The 14,414-nt window shown below is 42.8% G+C and overlaps 1 protein-coding gene across 1 annotated transcript in view; it reads left to right on the forward strand.

Annotated features, from left to right (window-relative positions):
- Window positions 1-9,178: 9,178 nt before the first annotated feature.
- Window positions 9,179-14,414, forward strand: part of LOC115160293 (versican core protein-like) — a 41,141-nt gene continuing 35,905 nt past the window's right edge. Inside the window, exons 1-2 of the mRNA XM_029710656.1 lie at window positions 9,179-9,364; window positions 12,189-12,260. Coding sequence (XP_029566516.1) covers window positions 12,200-12,260 — 61 coding nt within the window. The 5' untranslated portion in view covers window positions 9,179-9,364; window positions 12,189-12,199. The remainder of the gene's footprint in view (window positions 9,365-12,188; window positions 12,261-14,414) is intronic.

Raw genomic sequence — 14,414 nt, forward strand, 5'->3', positions numbered from 1 at the left:
AGTTTCACAAAGCGTGTTTGGAAGAGGTGATTTTTTGTTGTTGCTATCTATAAAAAAGGACAAACCACCTGGTACTGACAACCTGGATGGTAAATTGCTGAGGTTAGTAGCAGAATACATTGTGACAGAAAATAAATAACTGACACACTTAACATAGAGCTCCAGTCAATTTAAGAATGGGTAACTAGCAGTAGGCTTTTGATAAATATCTCAAAAACTAAAAGCAGAATTTTGGGGAAAAATCACTCAACAACCTCGTTTAGATCTAGTATTGAATAATGTGGCTATTAAGCAAGTTGAGGAGACGAAACTGCTGGGTGTAACCCTAGATAACAAGCTCTCATGGTCAAAACAGACTCAATGGTTGCTAAAAGGGGAAGAGGTCTGTCCATTATAGGGTGCTGCTCTGCCTTATTGACTTTACATTTACATTTTAGTCATTTAGCAGATGCTCTTATCCAGAGCAACATACAGTACCGCATACATATATTTCATTTTCATTTCATACATTTTTTTTTTTCATACTGGCCCCTTGTGGGAATTGAACCCACAACCCTGGCATTGCAAACACCATGCGTTGCAAACACCATGCTCTACCAACTGAGCTACAGGGAAGGACGGCTCAGTCGACCAGACAGGTCATAGGTAAATTGTAGTTGGTCCAGAACAAAGCGGAACATATTGCACTTACAGTTGAAGTCGGAAGTTTACATTCACCTTAGCCAAATACATTTAAACTCAGTTTTCACAATTCCTGACATTTAATCATAGTAAAAATTCCCTGTCAGGTCAGTTAGGATCACCACTTTATTTTAAGAATGTGAAATGTCCGAATAATAGTAGAGAGAATGATTTATTTCAGCTTTTATTTCTTTCATCACATTCCCAGTGGGTCAGAAGTTTACATACACTCAATTAGCATTTGGTAGCATTGCCTTTAAATTGTTTAACTTTGGTCAAACGTTTTGTGTAGCCTTCCACAAGCTTCCCACAATAGGTCGGGTGAAATTTGGCCCATTTCTCCTGACAGAGCTGGTGTAACTGAGTCAGGTTTGTAGGCCTCCTTGCTCGCACACACTTTTTCAGTTCTACCCACACATTTTCTATAAGTTGAGGTCAGGGCTTTGTGATGGCCAATCCAATACCTTGACTTTGTTGTCCTTAAGCCATTTTGCCACAACATTGGAAGTATGCTTGGGGTCATTGTCCATTTGGAAGACCCATTTGCAACCAAGCTTTAACTTCCTGACTGATGTCTTGAGATGTTGCTTCAATATATCCACATAATTTTCCTTCCTCAAGATGCCATCTATTTTGTGAAGTGCACCAGTCCCTCCTGCAGCAAAGCACCCCCACAACATGATGCTGCCACCCCCGTGCTTCACGGTTGGGATGGTGTTCTTTGGCTTGCAAGCTTCTCCCTTTTTCCTCCGAACATAACGATGGTCATTATGGCCAAACAGTTGTATTTTTGTTTCATCAGACCAGAGGACATTTCTCCAAAAAGTACGATCTTTGTCCCCATGTGCAGTTGCAAACCGTAGTCTGGCTTTTTTTATGGCGGTTTTGGAGCAGTGGCTTGTTCCTTGCTGAGCGGCCTTTCAGGTTATGTCGATATAGGACTCGTTTTACTGTGGATATAGTGTCACGCCCTGACCATAGAGAGCCTTTGGTTCTCTATGGTGTAATAGGTCAGGGCGTGACTAGGGGGTGTTCTAGGTTATTTATTTCTATGTTGGTGTTCTTGGTATGGTTCCCAATTAGAGGCAGCTGATGTTTGTTGTCTCTAATTGGGGATCATACTTAAGGGTTCCCTTTTCCCACCTGCTTTGTGGAATATTGTTTTTGAGTGGGTGCATGTTGCACCTCAGTACTGCACGGTCGTTGTTTGTTTCTTGGTTTATTTTAAGTTTCACTAAAAATAAAGATGTGGAACTCCAATCACGCTGCGCCTTGGTCCGTCTCTCCACACGATCGTGACATATAGATACTTTTGTACCTGTTTCCTCCTGCATCCTCACAAGGTCCTTTGCTGTTGTTCTGGGATTGATTTGCACTTTTCGCACCGAAGTACGTTCATCTCTAGGAGACAGAACGCGTCTCCTTCCTGAGCGGTATGACGGCTGCGTGGTCCCATGGTCTTTATACTTGCGTACTATTGTTTGTACAGATAAACGTGATACCTTCAGGCATTTGGAAATTGCTCCCAAGGATGAACCAGACTTGTGGAGGTCTACATTTTTTTCTGAGGTCTTGGCTGATTTCTTTTGATTTTCCCATGATGTCAAGCAAAGAGGCACTGAGTTTGAAGATAGGCCTTGAAATACATCCACAGGTACACCTCCAATTGACTCAAATTATGTCCATTAGCCTATCAGAAGCTTCTAAAGCCATGACATCATTTTCTGGAATTTTCCAAGCTGTTTAAAGGCACAGTCAATTTAGTGTATGTAAACTTCTGACCCACTGGAATCGTGATACATTCAATTATAAGTGAAATAATCTGTCTGTAAACAATTGTTGGAAAAATTACTTCTGTCACGCACAAAGTATATGTCCTAACCGACTTGCCAAAACTATAGTTTGTTTAACAAGATATTTGTGGAGCGGTTGAAAAACGAGTTTTAATGACTCCAACCTAAGTGGATATAAACTTCCGACTTCAGCTGTAGATGTACACAGAGAGAAAGTGTCAGTAACGTGCATGTCAGTCTCTCCTGGCTCAAAGTTGAAGAGAGATTGACTTCATCACAATTGGTCTTTGTGTGAGGAATTGATGTGCTGAAGGTACCAAACTGTCTGTTCAAGCAGTTGGCACACAGTTCGGACACTCATCGCTACAACACAAGACACAGTCCCCAGGTCCAGAACAGAGGCTAGGAAACGCACAGTATTAAATAGAGCCATGACTTCATGGAACTCTCTGCCACCCCAGGTAACTCAAACTAGCATTAAACCAGTTTAAAAAACAGATAAAAGAACACCTTACTGCACAAAGGGGACTGTGAAGAGACACAGCCATTTTATATATATTGTATTGTAATTTGCACTGTACTGTATTCAGACCTATATACAGTATTAGACCTATATACAGTATTGTGTGTATGTACTGATATGTACACTGTGTGATTTTTTTAAATGTATCTATTTCAGTCCTTGACTAATAATGTTCTGTACTATCTAATTGTTCATGTTTCATGTGGACCCCAGGAAGAGTAGCTGATGCTTTTGCGGTGGCTAATGGGGTTCCTAATTAATACCAAATGTCATTAAAGAGGCTAGCTCTTAATGATCTCTTATTCCGCATTCTGTCACCACACACTTAACTGTGTGACATCGTTCCTGGTGTCATGGATCTGCTTGTGGCTGTCATGCAGTGACAGAGGAAGAAGACATAATGACACTACCTCCTAGTCCTGAGGAGGGGAGAAGGAGAGGAGATTCAACTGAACAGAACAGTGTTTTTATTGGTCCATAGTCTCTCCATTTTGTAGCTGCTCGCTCAGCCGTTCCTGAACTCACCCCATCAGCTGCGGTCATATTTTCCACTCCTGCAGTATGGTGGAGGACAACCTGTAGAAAACACCTGGTCTCCTGCAGTATGGTGGAGGACAACCTGTAGAAAACACCTGGTCTCCTGCAGTATGGTGGAGGACAACCTGTAGAAAACACCTGGTCTCCTGCAGTATGGTGGAGGACAACCTGTAGAAAACACCTGCTCTCCTGCAGTATGGTGGAGGACAACCTGTAGAAAACACCTGGTCTCCTGCAGTATGGTGGAGGACAACCTGTAGAAAACACCTGCTCTCCTGCAGTATGGTGGAGGACAACCTGTAGAAAACACCTGCTCTCCTGCAGTATGGTGGAGGACAACCTGTAGAAAACACCTGCTCTCCTGCAGTATGGTGGAGGACAACCTGTAGAAAACACCTGGTCTCCTGCAGTATGGTGGAGGACAACCTGTAGAAAACACCTGCTCTCCTGCAGTATGGTGGAGGACAACCTGTAGAAAACACCTGGTCTCCTGCAGGCTCTCTGGCTTTATGGTAATGCTGATTGTGTTTTAGACTGGAACACACAGACTCACGCACATACTCGCACACTCAAATGCATGCACACAGAATACACACACGCACACACACAAACACACACACACACATATGGTAGCTTCAGGCGGTCCAGCTGGTCATGAGGAGGCTGGTACCCCAGGAGAAATAACTGTTAACACAATAAGACCTGAAGCAGCCATGTTCTAACTGCTGCTCTCTGCTCTGATTGATTTCTCAGCCTGGCAGTCTGGTGTTGATTTAACAGCTGGTCTAGTCATCTGCTTGTATGTCTGATGGTTAGAAAATCAAATGAGAGTTTATTGGTCTTATACACAGTTTAGGAGGTATTATAGCGGGAGCAGCAAAAGGCTTGTGTTACTAGCTCCTAACAATGCAGTAAAATGTCAAACAATTCAAATGTATTGGGGGAAAAAGGCAAGAAACCAAGAACGGTGGGACAAATTTGATTAGCAACCCAAATAGCACAGTAGCAGTAATCAAATGCAATCTATATGTCACATTGTATAATGATTGGAGACAGGCGCCGGAATACATAATAGCGAGGTGCAAACCTCTAAATAATACACGAGATGAGACCCATAAAACAAGTGCACAATAACACGCAGCATGGAAGCCGATACAACAGCACAGGTACTCACACACCCAACGGACATTATAACAATAACCCACAAGGACAATGGGAAACAGAGGGCACAAATATGTTTCCCATTGTCCTTGTGGGTTATTGTTATAATGTCCGTTGGGTGTGTGAGTACCTGTGCTGTTGTATCGGCTTCCATGCTGCGTGTTATTGTGCACTTGTTTTACGGGTCTCATCCCGTGTATTATTTAGAGGTTTGCACATATACTACCGTTAAAAAGTTTGGGGTCACTTAAAAATGTCCTTGTTTTTGAAAGAAAAGCAAAAAAAATGGTCCATTAAAATAACATCAAATTGATCAGCCTCAATTCGTCAGGGAATGGACTCTACAAGGTGTCAAAAGCGTTCCACAGGGATGCTGGCCCATGTTGGCTCCAATGCTTCCCACAGTTGTGTCAAGTTGGCTGGATGTCCTTTGGGTGGTGGACCATTATTGATGCACATGGGAAACTGTTGAGCGTGAAAAATCAGCAGCGTTGAAGTTCTTGACTCAAACCGGTGTGGCTGAGCCTGCCAACTACTACTACCATACCCCGTTCAAGGCACTTAATGTGTTGTCTTTCCCATTCACCCTCTGAATGTCACTCCTACACAATCCATGTCTCAATTGTCTCAAGCCTTAAAAATCCTTCTTTAACCTGTCTCCTCCCGTTCATCTACACTGATCGAAGTGGATTTAACAAGTAACACCAATAAGGGATCATAGTTTTCACCTGGTCAGTCTGTCATGGAAAAAGCAGGTGTTCTTAATGTTTTGTACACTCAGTGTATTAGAGTAAGCTATGTCAAGAATCCAATGTATTAAAAGAAATATGTTGTGTGTAGAAACAGTGGAACTAAAATACAATGTACAGTAGTAGAAATATGATAAATAAAGTATTGTGAAGACGTTGGATATTATGAGCAGATTCTGGGTAAAGCTAAGGAGGCTGAGCAGACTGAGAGTCACTGGTAGCTCTCATAATAAGACATTATGTAAAACAGGGTATTATTGTCATGTCCTTGTGTTAAAGGCTTTATACTAGTTCAAGAGAATGCATTTGTCAGTTTACAGTTCTGCTGTGCATTGGCTGATTTTCCCATGACAAACTGACCCTCTCTGGTTTAAGTTAGACTGCAGTACACACACACACACACACACACACACACACACAAGCTCTGCAAACCATAAGCACTGATAATCGCTACAAGACCTAGTATTGATACAGCGCTGTGTGTGGTTGCATGTGACTGGTTTGCGTAGATTTGTAAACAATACCTGGCACACACACACTAACCTCCTCCATCTGAGGCTCAGAGACGGACCTGTGTTTACATCAGTCAGTACTCCCTTCTGTTTCATACAGCAACATTACCCTGGAGGGGGTTACTGATGTGTCCCAGGACCACCTGTATGTATGTGTGTCCATCCGTATTCTACTGTTCTCACCTCTCCATGCACTCCCCTATGCCTGTGTAATCTCACCTTGCTTAACTACTTTCAGGAGTTTAAATGTGTTCATATTGGTGATAATGATTTATAACAAGTTGAATGGCTTTGCTCTCTTCATACACTACGCACGCACACAAACAAACAAACAAACACACACACACTCAGTGGCCAGTCAGTCAGAGGCCAAAGGTCAGAGGTGAGCCTTGTTAAAAATATGATTTAGTGGGAGCCACTGGGAGGGCACCTGTGTTAGAGGTCAAATAGAGCTCCTTCAAACCAATACACCTGAGGTGAGAGAACTAACCTCCCATGTCCTCTATTCTCTCTCTCCCTCCCTTTCTCTACGTTCTCTCTATCTCCCTCTTTTACCAGAGTATTAGCGACTTCCATGTTCCATCTGCATAGTGACGTAGTGACAACGCAGTAGCCATGGTTCTACTTCCCTCCTTCCTTCTGAACCTTCAGTAGGGAACAAATCAAGAGTGCTTATTTAGTCTACACACACACACACACACACACACACACACACACACACACACACACCACACACACACACACACACACACACACACACACCACACACACACACACACACACACACACCACACACACACACACACACACACACACACACACACACACACACACGCACACACAATGACAACAGTGCCAGTTCTATCTAAACTGCTACCCCTCATTAACATTGGTGTGTTTAACAAGGGGACTGTTATATGGTGAAGGATGTGAGGAGTTTGTTGTGACAGTGATGTTATGTTTTGCTGTTAGTTCAGCATTATAACTAATAGCTCTGTTAAAGTGGTGTGTATCAAACCTATTTACTCATTAGCAGTCACTGTAGTATGTTACAGACACACAGAGTAAACTGCTCCCAACTACTGACACACTGTTTCCACACAGGAGAGAGCTCAAAGTGTGTGAAAATGGTTCACATGTTTTGTTTGAACTTTTTGGGGGGGAGTGTTAATGGTTTGTGTGTGTGTGTGTGTGTGTGTGTGTGTGTGTGTGTGTGTGTGTGCGTGCGTGCGTGCGTGCGTGCGTGCGTGCGTGCGTGCGTACGTGCGTGCGTGCGTGTGTGTGTGAGTCTCTGAGTGTTTCAGGATGAGTAACACTATGCTGGAGAACGTCACCCCCAATATAAATGATTGATTTGTGGAAACTATAGTACTTTAAATCGAAGCAAGCAACACACCTTTTTAAATGTAGTGAAAACCTGATATAAATTTGTAAAAATGTATAAAGGTTTAACCCTTTAACAAGCCAACCTGTGGTGTCAGACCGACTGTAGTCAATCACACTACTGTCTTCTGTTTGATGTAGGTCGTTCAGCGGGTGAGTGAAGCTGGTGTTTGATTTGCCCCCGTTTTCCCTAACACACACACACACACACACACACACACACACACACACACACACACACACACACACACACACACACACACACACACACACACACACACACACACACACACACACACACACACACACACAGGTATTCAACTTGCCCATGTGTTTCCAGTCCTGCCTAACAGGTCACCTGATACACACTTCCTGTTTCCACATGGAGACCAGGCTGTAAACCTGCTTCATTAGCCCAATGACCTGTTCCCCCTCCTTCCCTGCACTTGAATCTCAGTAGCATACATTCCAATGTGGTTTTTCATACAGCCATGGTTCGAGGAAAAAAAAGAACCCAGTACACTCTCATTGCTCTGATGCAGTACATGCAATAAATACCAGTACATTGTTTTACTGCTTGGATTATACTGACGTTTTAGTGTGTGTGTTGGCAGGAGGGACCCCCATCATCGTCCAAGGCAGCAACCAATGAGGATCAGGCTCTCCAGCGTTCTACTGATGTCAGTCCTGACTCTGAGTACTGACCTTTCACTCCTCCATCAAATTCTGTCTATCCCTCACTCCTTTTATCTCTCTATCCTCCATCACTTACTTCTCTGTCACTCTATCAGCCGGTCCCAGCTCTCTCCCTTCCCCTTAGCCCTAATTAATCCTTCGATGTTTGTAAATCTACAAGATGTGGAAAGGTATAAGCAGTGTAGTGATGGAGCTTCCACCACATTCCTTCCACCTTCCACATCTGCAGACATCAAAGGGCCAGGGCCAAGGGGAAAGGGAAGGGAGCAAATTGGGATATTCTATCACTCACTATTTTCCCTCTCTATCCTCCATCCCTTGCTTTCTCTGTCTCTCTATCCCTCTACACAGGGGTGGCCAACACCTGGTACTAATCAGCTGCTCATCATAAGGACCCTGACAAGCTGGGTCAGGTGTAATGGCAGTGCTGGAACTAAAGCCCACTAGCTCTACAGAAAAGCTCTATCCTCCATCTCTCCACCCTGTGCCATCCTCTATCACTGAAACTACTTGACAGAATTACAGAGGATGTCAAATAGACTGTTAAATACACAGAAGTGAATAAGTCTTTTTCATACTGTACCATTGTTTACCAATGGCATCATTTATAATAATGTAAGGGATATTTGTATCCTCAAGATGAACAAACATGAGCTAAAGCTCAGTGTGCTTATTTTAACATGATGAACAGAAGTGTCAGTTCTTTATGTAATGCTATATGTGTATGAAACTCTAATACAGTGAATTAAAGTGAAGGCTAAGATCAAATATAACAGGGGCTGTTGTGTTCTCTAGTATGTTAACTGTGGTTTGATAATTATCTGTTTCGGGGAGGCTACACACAGACAATGCTGGAAAGACAGTTATCTTATATGGCATCCTTTATATCGCATCCCGGAGGACATTGAAAACATTGTGAAATGATTACCGGTAACTTATTTTGTTGGGATTCTGCCTGGGTGCGCTACTGAGTCATTTGAATTTATGGAGAATAAATTGTTTTAGGCAACCCCATCTCTCTCTCTCTCTCTCGCTCTAACTCCTTGTGTTTTATGATAAGGGGCGGTATCGACTTTGGGGTGTAGGGCATGTGCGCCCCTCCTTTAGCTGGTGACGGATAACAGTAGTGGGTGTGAGGTGGATTTGAACTTGAAGCCGGGGCAGAGTGGAGGAGACTCCTAGCTGATGTCCGAGAAGACAGCGCTCGGAGGAGAGAAGAGAGCTCTGTACAGCTGGAACTAGAACGTATATTAGTCTGGTTCTGGAACTAAAATCCGGGATCTTTGGAAACTTGATCGAAAACTTACTTGGTGGATATCTGGACCCAAGGTAGGATATTATCGTTGCTTGATTGAATTGCTTTTCTATGTATGCCTGTTGTCATTTATCATAGGCTAAGTAAGGGTAGTCTTATTATTACTTTTTAATAAACTGCCGTTTTCTCCGTAGCATATGAGTCGATTTGCAGTGGACGTTTTCGTAACAAGGCCTCAGTTGTAGATGATGGTTCACATTGATGTCTGCTCATTGACACTTTTCACGCTTTGCTTGCTGTGATTTATCACCGTCTATACTGTATATCCACGGGCATTCAGAGAGAGAGAGGTGTTTGGGTGGTCAGCTTGAGGAACGTTCTCACAATGATCGAGGATCTATAGCCTACAACAGCTCCATTAGCAGATCTCACAGCAGGGGTTAGCGCTTTAATGGCCAGGCCATTTACAGTGATCGACAACGTATAACCTTTTCAGCACAGCTGCTGCTGTAGACGATAGAGAGGCAAGCGAATTTATCATTTCTGTTTCAGGGACGCCTCTGAGTGGCGCGCGTCACAGTTGTCCAATTGCGCGAAGGGACATCTGGAGTGAAATTGTCCTCATTGCCCTTAGCTTCAGTCAGGTGTGTGTGTGTTTAGCCATTTTCCACGGAGCTGCTGGAGAGATGTCCCTGCTTGTCAAAGCTGTTTTGATTGTTCCAATACGACTCAACGCAGTGTCCCAACAAAGTTTTTATTACTTCCATGATCCTACTTAGTGGCTGTAGCTTTTATAGTCATGAGTCTCTTGTCCATTGGTTCCCCTGTTCCAGAACAGCACCACTCTGCATTGTCAGACAATACGGCTCCTAGCTCTGTGTTTTTGCGTTTTACTTTTCAACACCATAGTGAAGTGAAGTAGCTTGTAGTAAATTTAGCATGTAGGCATTTCAACACAAAGGCTAAACAAAAATAATCATGTTAAGTACATAGTCTACTGAAAGGCTGGTAATGGCTCACATCAACACCATTATCCCAGAAACCCTAGACCCACTCCAATTTGCATACCGCCCAAACAGATCCACAGATGATGAAATCTCTATTGCACTCTACACTGCCATTTCCCACCTGGACAAAAGGAACACCTATGTGAGAATGCTATTCATTGACTACAGCTCAGTGTTCAACACCATAGTGCCCTCAAAGCTCATCAATAAGCTAAGGACCCTGACACTAAACACCTCCCTCTGCAACTGGATCCTGGACTTCCTGATGGGCCTCCCCCAGGTGGTGAGGGTAGGTAACAACACATCTGCCACGCTGATCCACAACACTGTAGCTCCCCAGGGGTGAGTGCTCAGTCCCCTTCTGTACTCCCTGTTCACCCACGACTGCATGGCCAGGCACGACTCGAACACCATCATTACGTTTGCAGACGACACAACAGTGGTAGGCCTGATCACCGACAACGACGAGACAGCCTATAGGAAGGAGGTCAGAGATCTGGCCGGGTGGTGCCAGAATAACAACCTCTCCCTCAACGTGATCAAGACAAAGGAGATGATTGTGGACAACAGGAAAAGGAGGACCAAGCACGCCCCCATTCTCATCGACGGGGCTGTAGTGGAGCAGGTTGAGAGCTTCAAGTTCCTTGGTGTCAACATCAACAACAAACTAGAATGGTCCAAACACACCAAGACAGTCGTGAAGAGGGCACGACGAAGCCTATTCCCCCTCAGGAAACTAAAAAGATTTGGCATGGGTCCTGAGATCCTCAAAAGGTTCTACAGCTGCAACATTGAGAGCATCCTGACCGGTTGCATCACTGCCTGGTACGGCAACTGCTCGGCCTCCGACCGCAAGGCACTTCAGGTGGTAGTGTGAACGGCCCAGTACATCACTGGGGCAAAGCTGCCTGCCATCCAGGACCTCTACACCAGGCGGTGTCAGAGGAAGGCCCTAAAAATTGTCAAAGACCCCAGCCACCCCAGTCATAGACTGTTCTCTCTACTACTGCATGGCAAGCAGTACCGGAGTGCCAAGTCTAGGACAAAAAGGCTTCTCAACAGTTTTTACCCCCAAGCCATAAGACTCCTGAACAGGTAACCGAATGGTTACCCAAACTATTTGCACTGTGTGCCCCCCCCCCCCCAACCTCTCTTTTATGCTGCTGCTACTCTCTGTTAATCATATATGCATAGTCACTTTAACTATACATTAATGTACATACTACCTCAATTGGCCCGACCAACCAGTGCTCCCGCACATTGGCTAACCGGGCTATCTGCATTGTGTCCCGCCACCCACCAACACCTCTTTTACACTACTGCTACTCTCTGTCCATCATATATGCATAGTCACTTTAACCATATCTACATGTACATACTACCTCAATCAGCCTCACTAACCGGTGTCTGTATATAGCCTTGCTACTCTTATTTTCAAATGTCTTTTTACTGTTGTTTTATTTCTTTACTTACCTACACACACACACACACACACACACACACACACACACACACACACACATACCTTTTTTTCCGCACTATTGTTTAGAGCCTGTAAGTAAGCATTTCACTGTAATGTCTACACCTGTTGTATTCGGCGCACGTGACAAATAAACTTTGATTTGATTACTTACATCAGTCGACAGTATGTCACTTGCTCAGACTTGATCAGTACTTGTAGTAAAAACGGACTGTGCATAGTTGTTTCAATAGGGCCATGCAAGGTGAGGCCCCTGGAGTGTGTGCATGTGTGCACAGGTAGAGTCACTAGTCTAGGTCCTACTCTGGATTTCCCCCCTTAATTGCTACAGTTTATGTTAAAGTAGGTATATACTGTATGTCATTCATGATCATTTTGATGTGATGAACTCAGTGTGTATTGGTTCCACAGGTTCTATAGAGATGTTACATCTCAGGCACCTGCTCTGGCTGATGTTTCTCTGTTCTGCTTTAGCTGAAAAAGGTGAGTCTTGCTGTGTGTGTATGTGTGTGTGTATGCGTGTGTGTGTTTTCTCAATGACAAACTGGAAACAGGTCATTAGGTTTACACAAAAGCAGAAAGAGACATTCACGCAGCTCCATTCATCTTTCTCAATCCTCAAGACATGCACACAGGGTTGGTTAAGTAACTTTCTATATGTAATCTGTTAGTTACTAGTTAACTGTCCAAAATTGTAATCATTAACGTAACGTTTGTATTACCCAAACTCAGTAACGTAATCTGATTACTTTCTGATTACTTTCCCCTTAAGAGGCATTAGAAGGAGACAGAAATGATCCATCAAACACATTTGGTATCATCCTGGTGGCCTCTGACTTGTGGTCAGACTTGCTCTGGTGGAACAAACTTAGACTTGTGCCAGTTTTCATCTTCATTGAGAAAACGGAAAGGTGTCAATGTATTTTTTTCGGCAAAAATTCTTTCTGAATTTAAAAGTAATCCAAGAAGTAATCATCTAGTTTTTCAAAAGTATCAGTAATTTGGTACTGAGATGTTTTTTAAAACATTTTTTGGGTTATTAAACAACAATTGACCAACTTTAGTTCATTTTTTGTGAGTCCAACGCACCGTTTCTCTAGAGAGAAATCAAATAATTCACGAGAGAAATCAAGTCAAGAACTATGTGGGATGCTGGGCTGAAATTGTAGTTTTCATTAAGAAAATATTCAACCTAGTTCTGCGCAGAAACATGGTAATTCCACTGGATGAGAGAGGAATGTACTCAACACAACAACGAGAGGGACCGAGACAGTTCGTGAATGTATGCCTTATTTACTAGTAAAAGGATTTTGTCATACAGCTCTGCAGCATACTTAGGCAGGCTAGCTAAATAGTATGACTAAAGACAGTACAGTGTGGGGAGCACAGAGATAACGTTGTCTGGTTGTCTGGCTGGCTGCTACTGCCTGAACAAAGATGAGTCACGGCCGTCGTTGAAGAGAGAAGGGGACCAAGGCGCAGCGGGTTGCGTGCTCATAATTATATTTATTATAGCGAACACGGAAAAACAATAAATGACAGCTAACAGATTTTCAGGCTAAACTAACAGCAGTGCAAATACAACTACCCACAATCAACCAGGTGAAAACAATCTCCCTATATATGACTCTCAATCAGGAACAACGATGTACAGCTGTTCCTGATCGAGAGCCACACAGACCAACAAAGAAATATACAAACTAGAAAAACCTACAAAACCAAAACAAGAACATACACCAAAACCCCGGAACACATAAATAAAACACCCCTCTGCATACACATAACCCCCGAACCACATAAAACAAATACCCCCTGCCACGTCCTGACCAAACTACAATAACAAATAACCCCTATTACTGGTCAGGACGTGACAAGATGACTTTAAGGAATTCAAAATGATTAAGTCATGAAATAAAAACTAAGTAATATACACAACTGAAATATTTTATTATTTTATAATATTTTTTTTATTGATGTCTACCTAATGTAGACCTGACAAAGACAATGGAATATGTTTTATATGTTTGCAATTGAAAGTTCACTATTCTTGGCTGTGAAATTTCCATTAAAAAGCTCTAAAATCATTTTAATGTAACTATTTCAGAATACATTTAATGTTGAAGAAAAAGAAAAAGCACTACTGTAATCTGATAACATTTTTGTAATCAGTTTACATGTAATCAATTACTCTCCAACCCTGCACACACACATGCTTCCAATTACTGTACCTACATCTGGGGTTGGATTAATCACACTGTAAGCCATCCGCACCACACACAACCCTCTACTAAACCCATTCACAAACTAAACCTATTCACAAACTAAGCCCATTCACAAACTAAACCTATTCACAAACTAAACCCATTCACAAACTAAAGTTATTCACAAACTAAACCTATTCACAAACTAAACCCATTCACAAACTAAAGTTATTCACAAACTAAACCCATTCACAAACTAAACCCATTCACAAACTAAACCCATTCACAAACTAAACCCATTCACAAACTAAAACCATTCACAAACTAAACCCATTCACAAACTAAACCCATTCACAAACTAAAACCATGCTCTGTGTATCTGTCTGCTCTTTGTCATTTAGTGACTTGCAGGTGATCTGTCCTGAGTTACACCCAT

The sequence above is a fragment of the Salmo trutta genome, chromosome 23, assembly GCF_901001165.1.
Source record: "Salmo trutta chromosome 23, fSalTru1.1, whole genome shotgun sequence".
NCBI lineage: Eukaryota > Metazoa > Chordata > Actinopteri > Salmoniformes > Salmonidae > Salmo > Salmo trutta.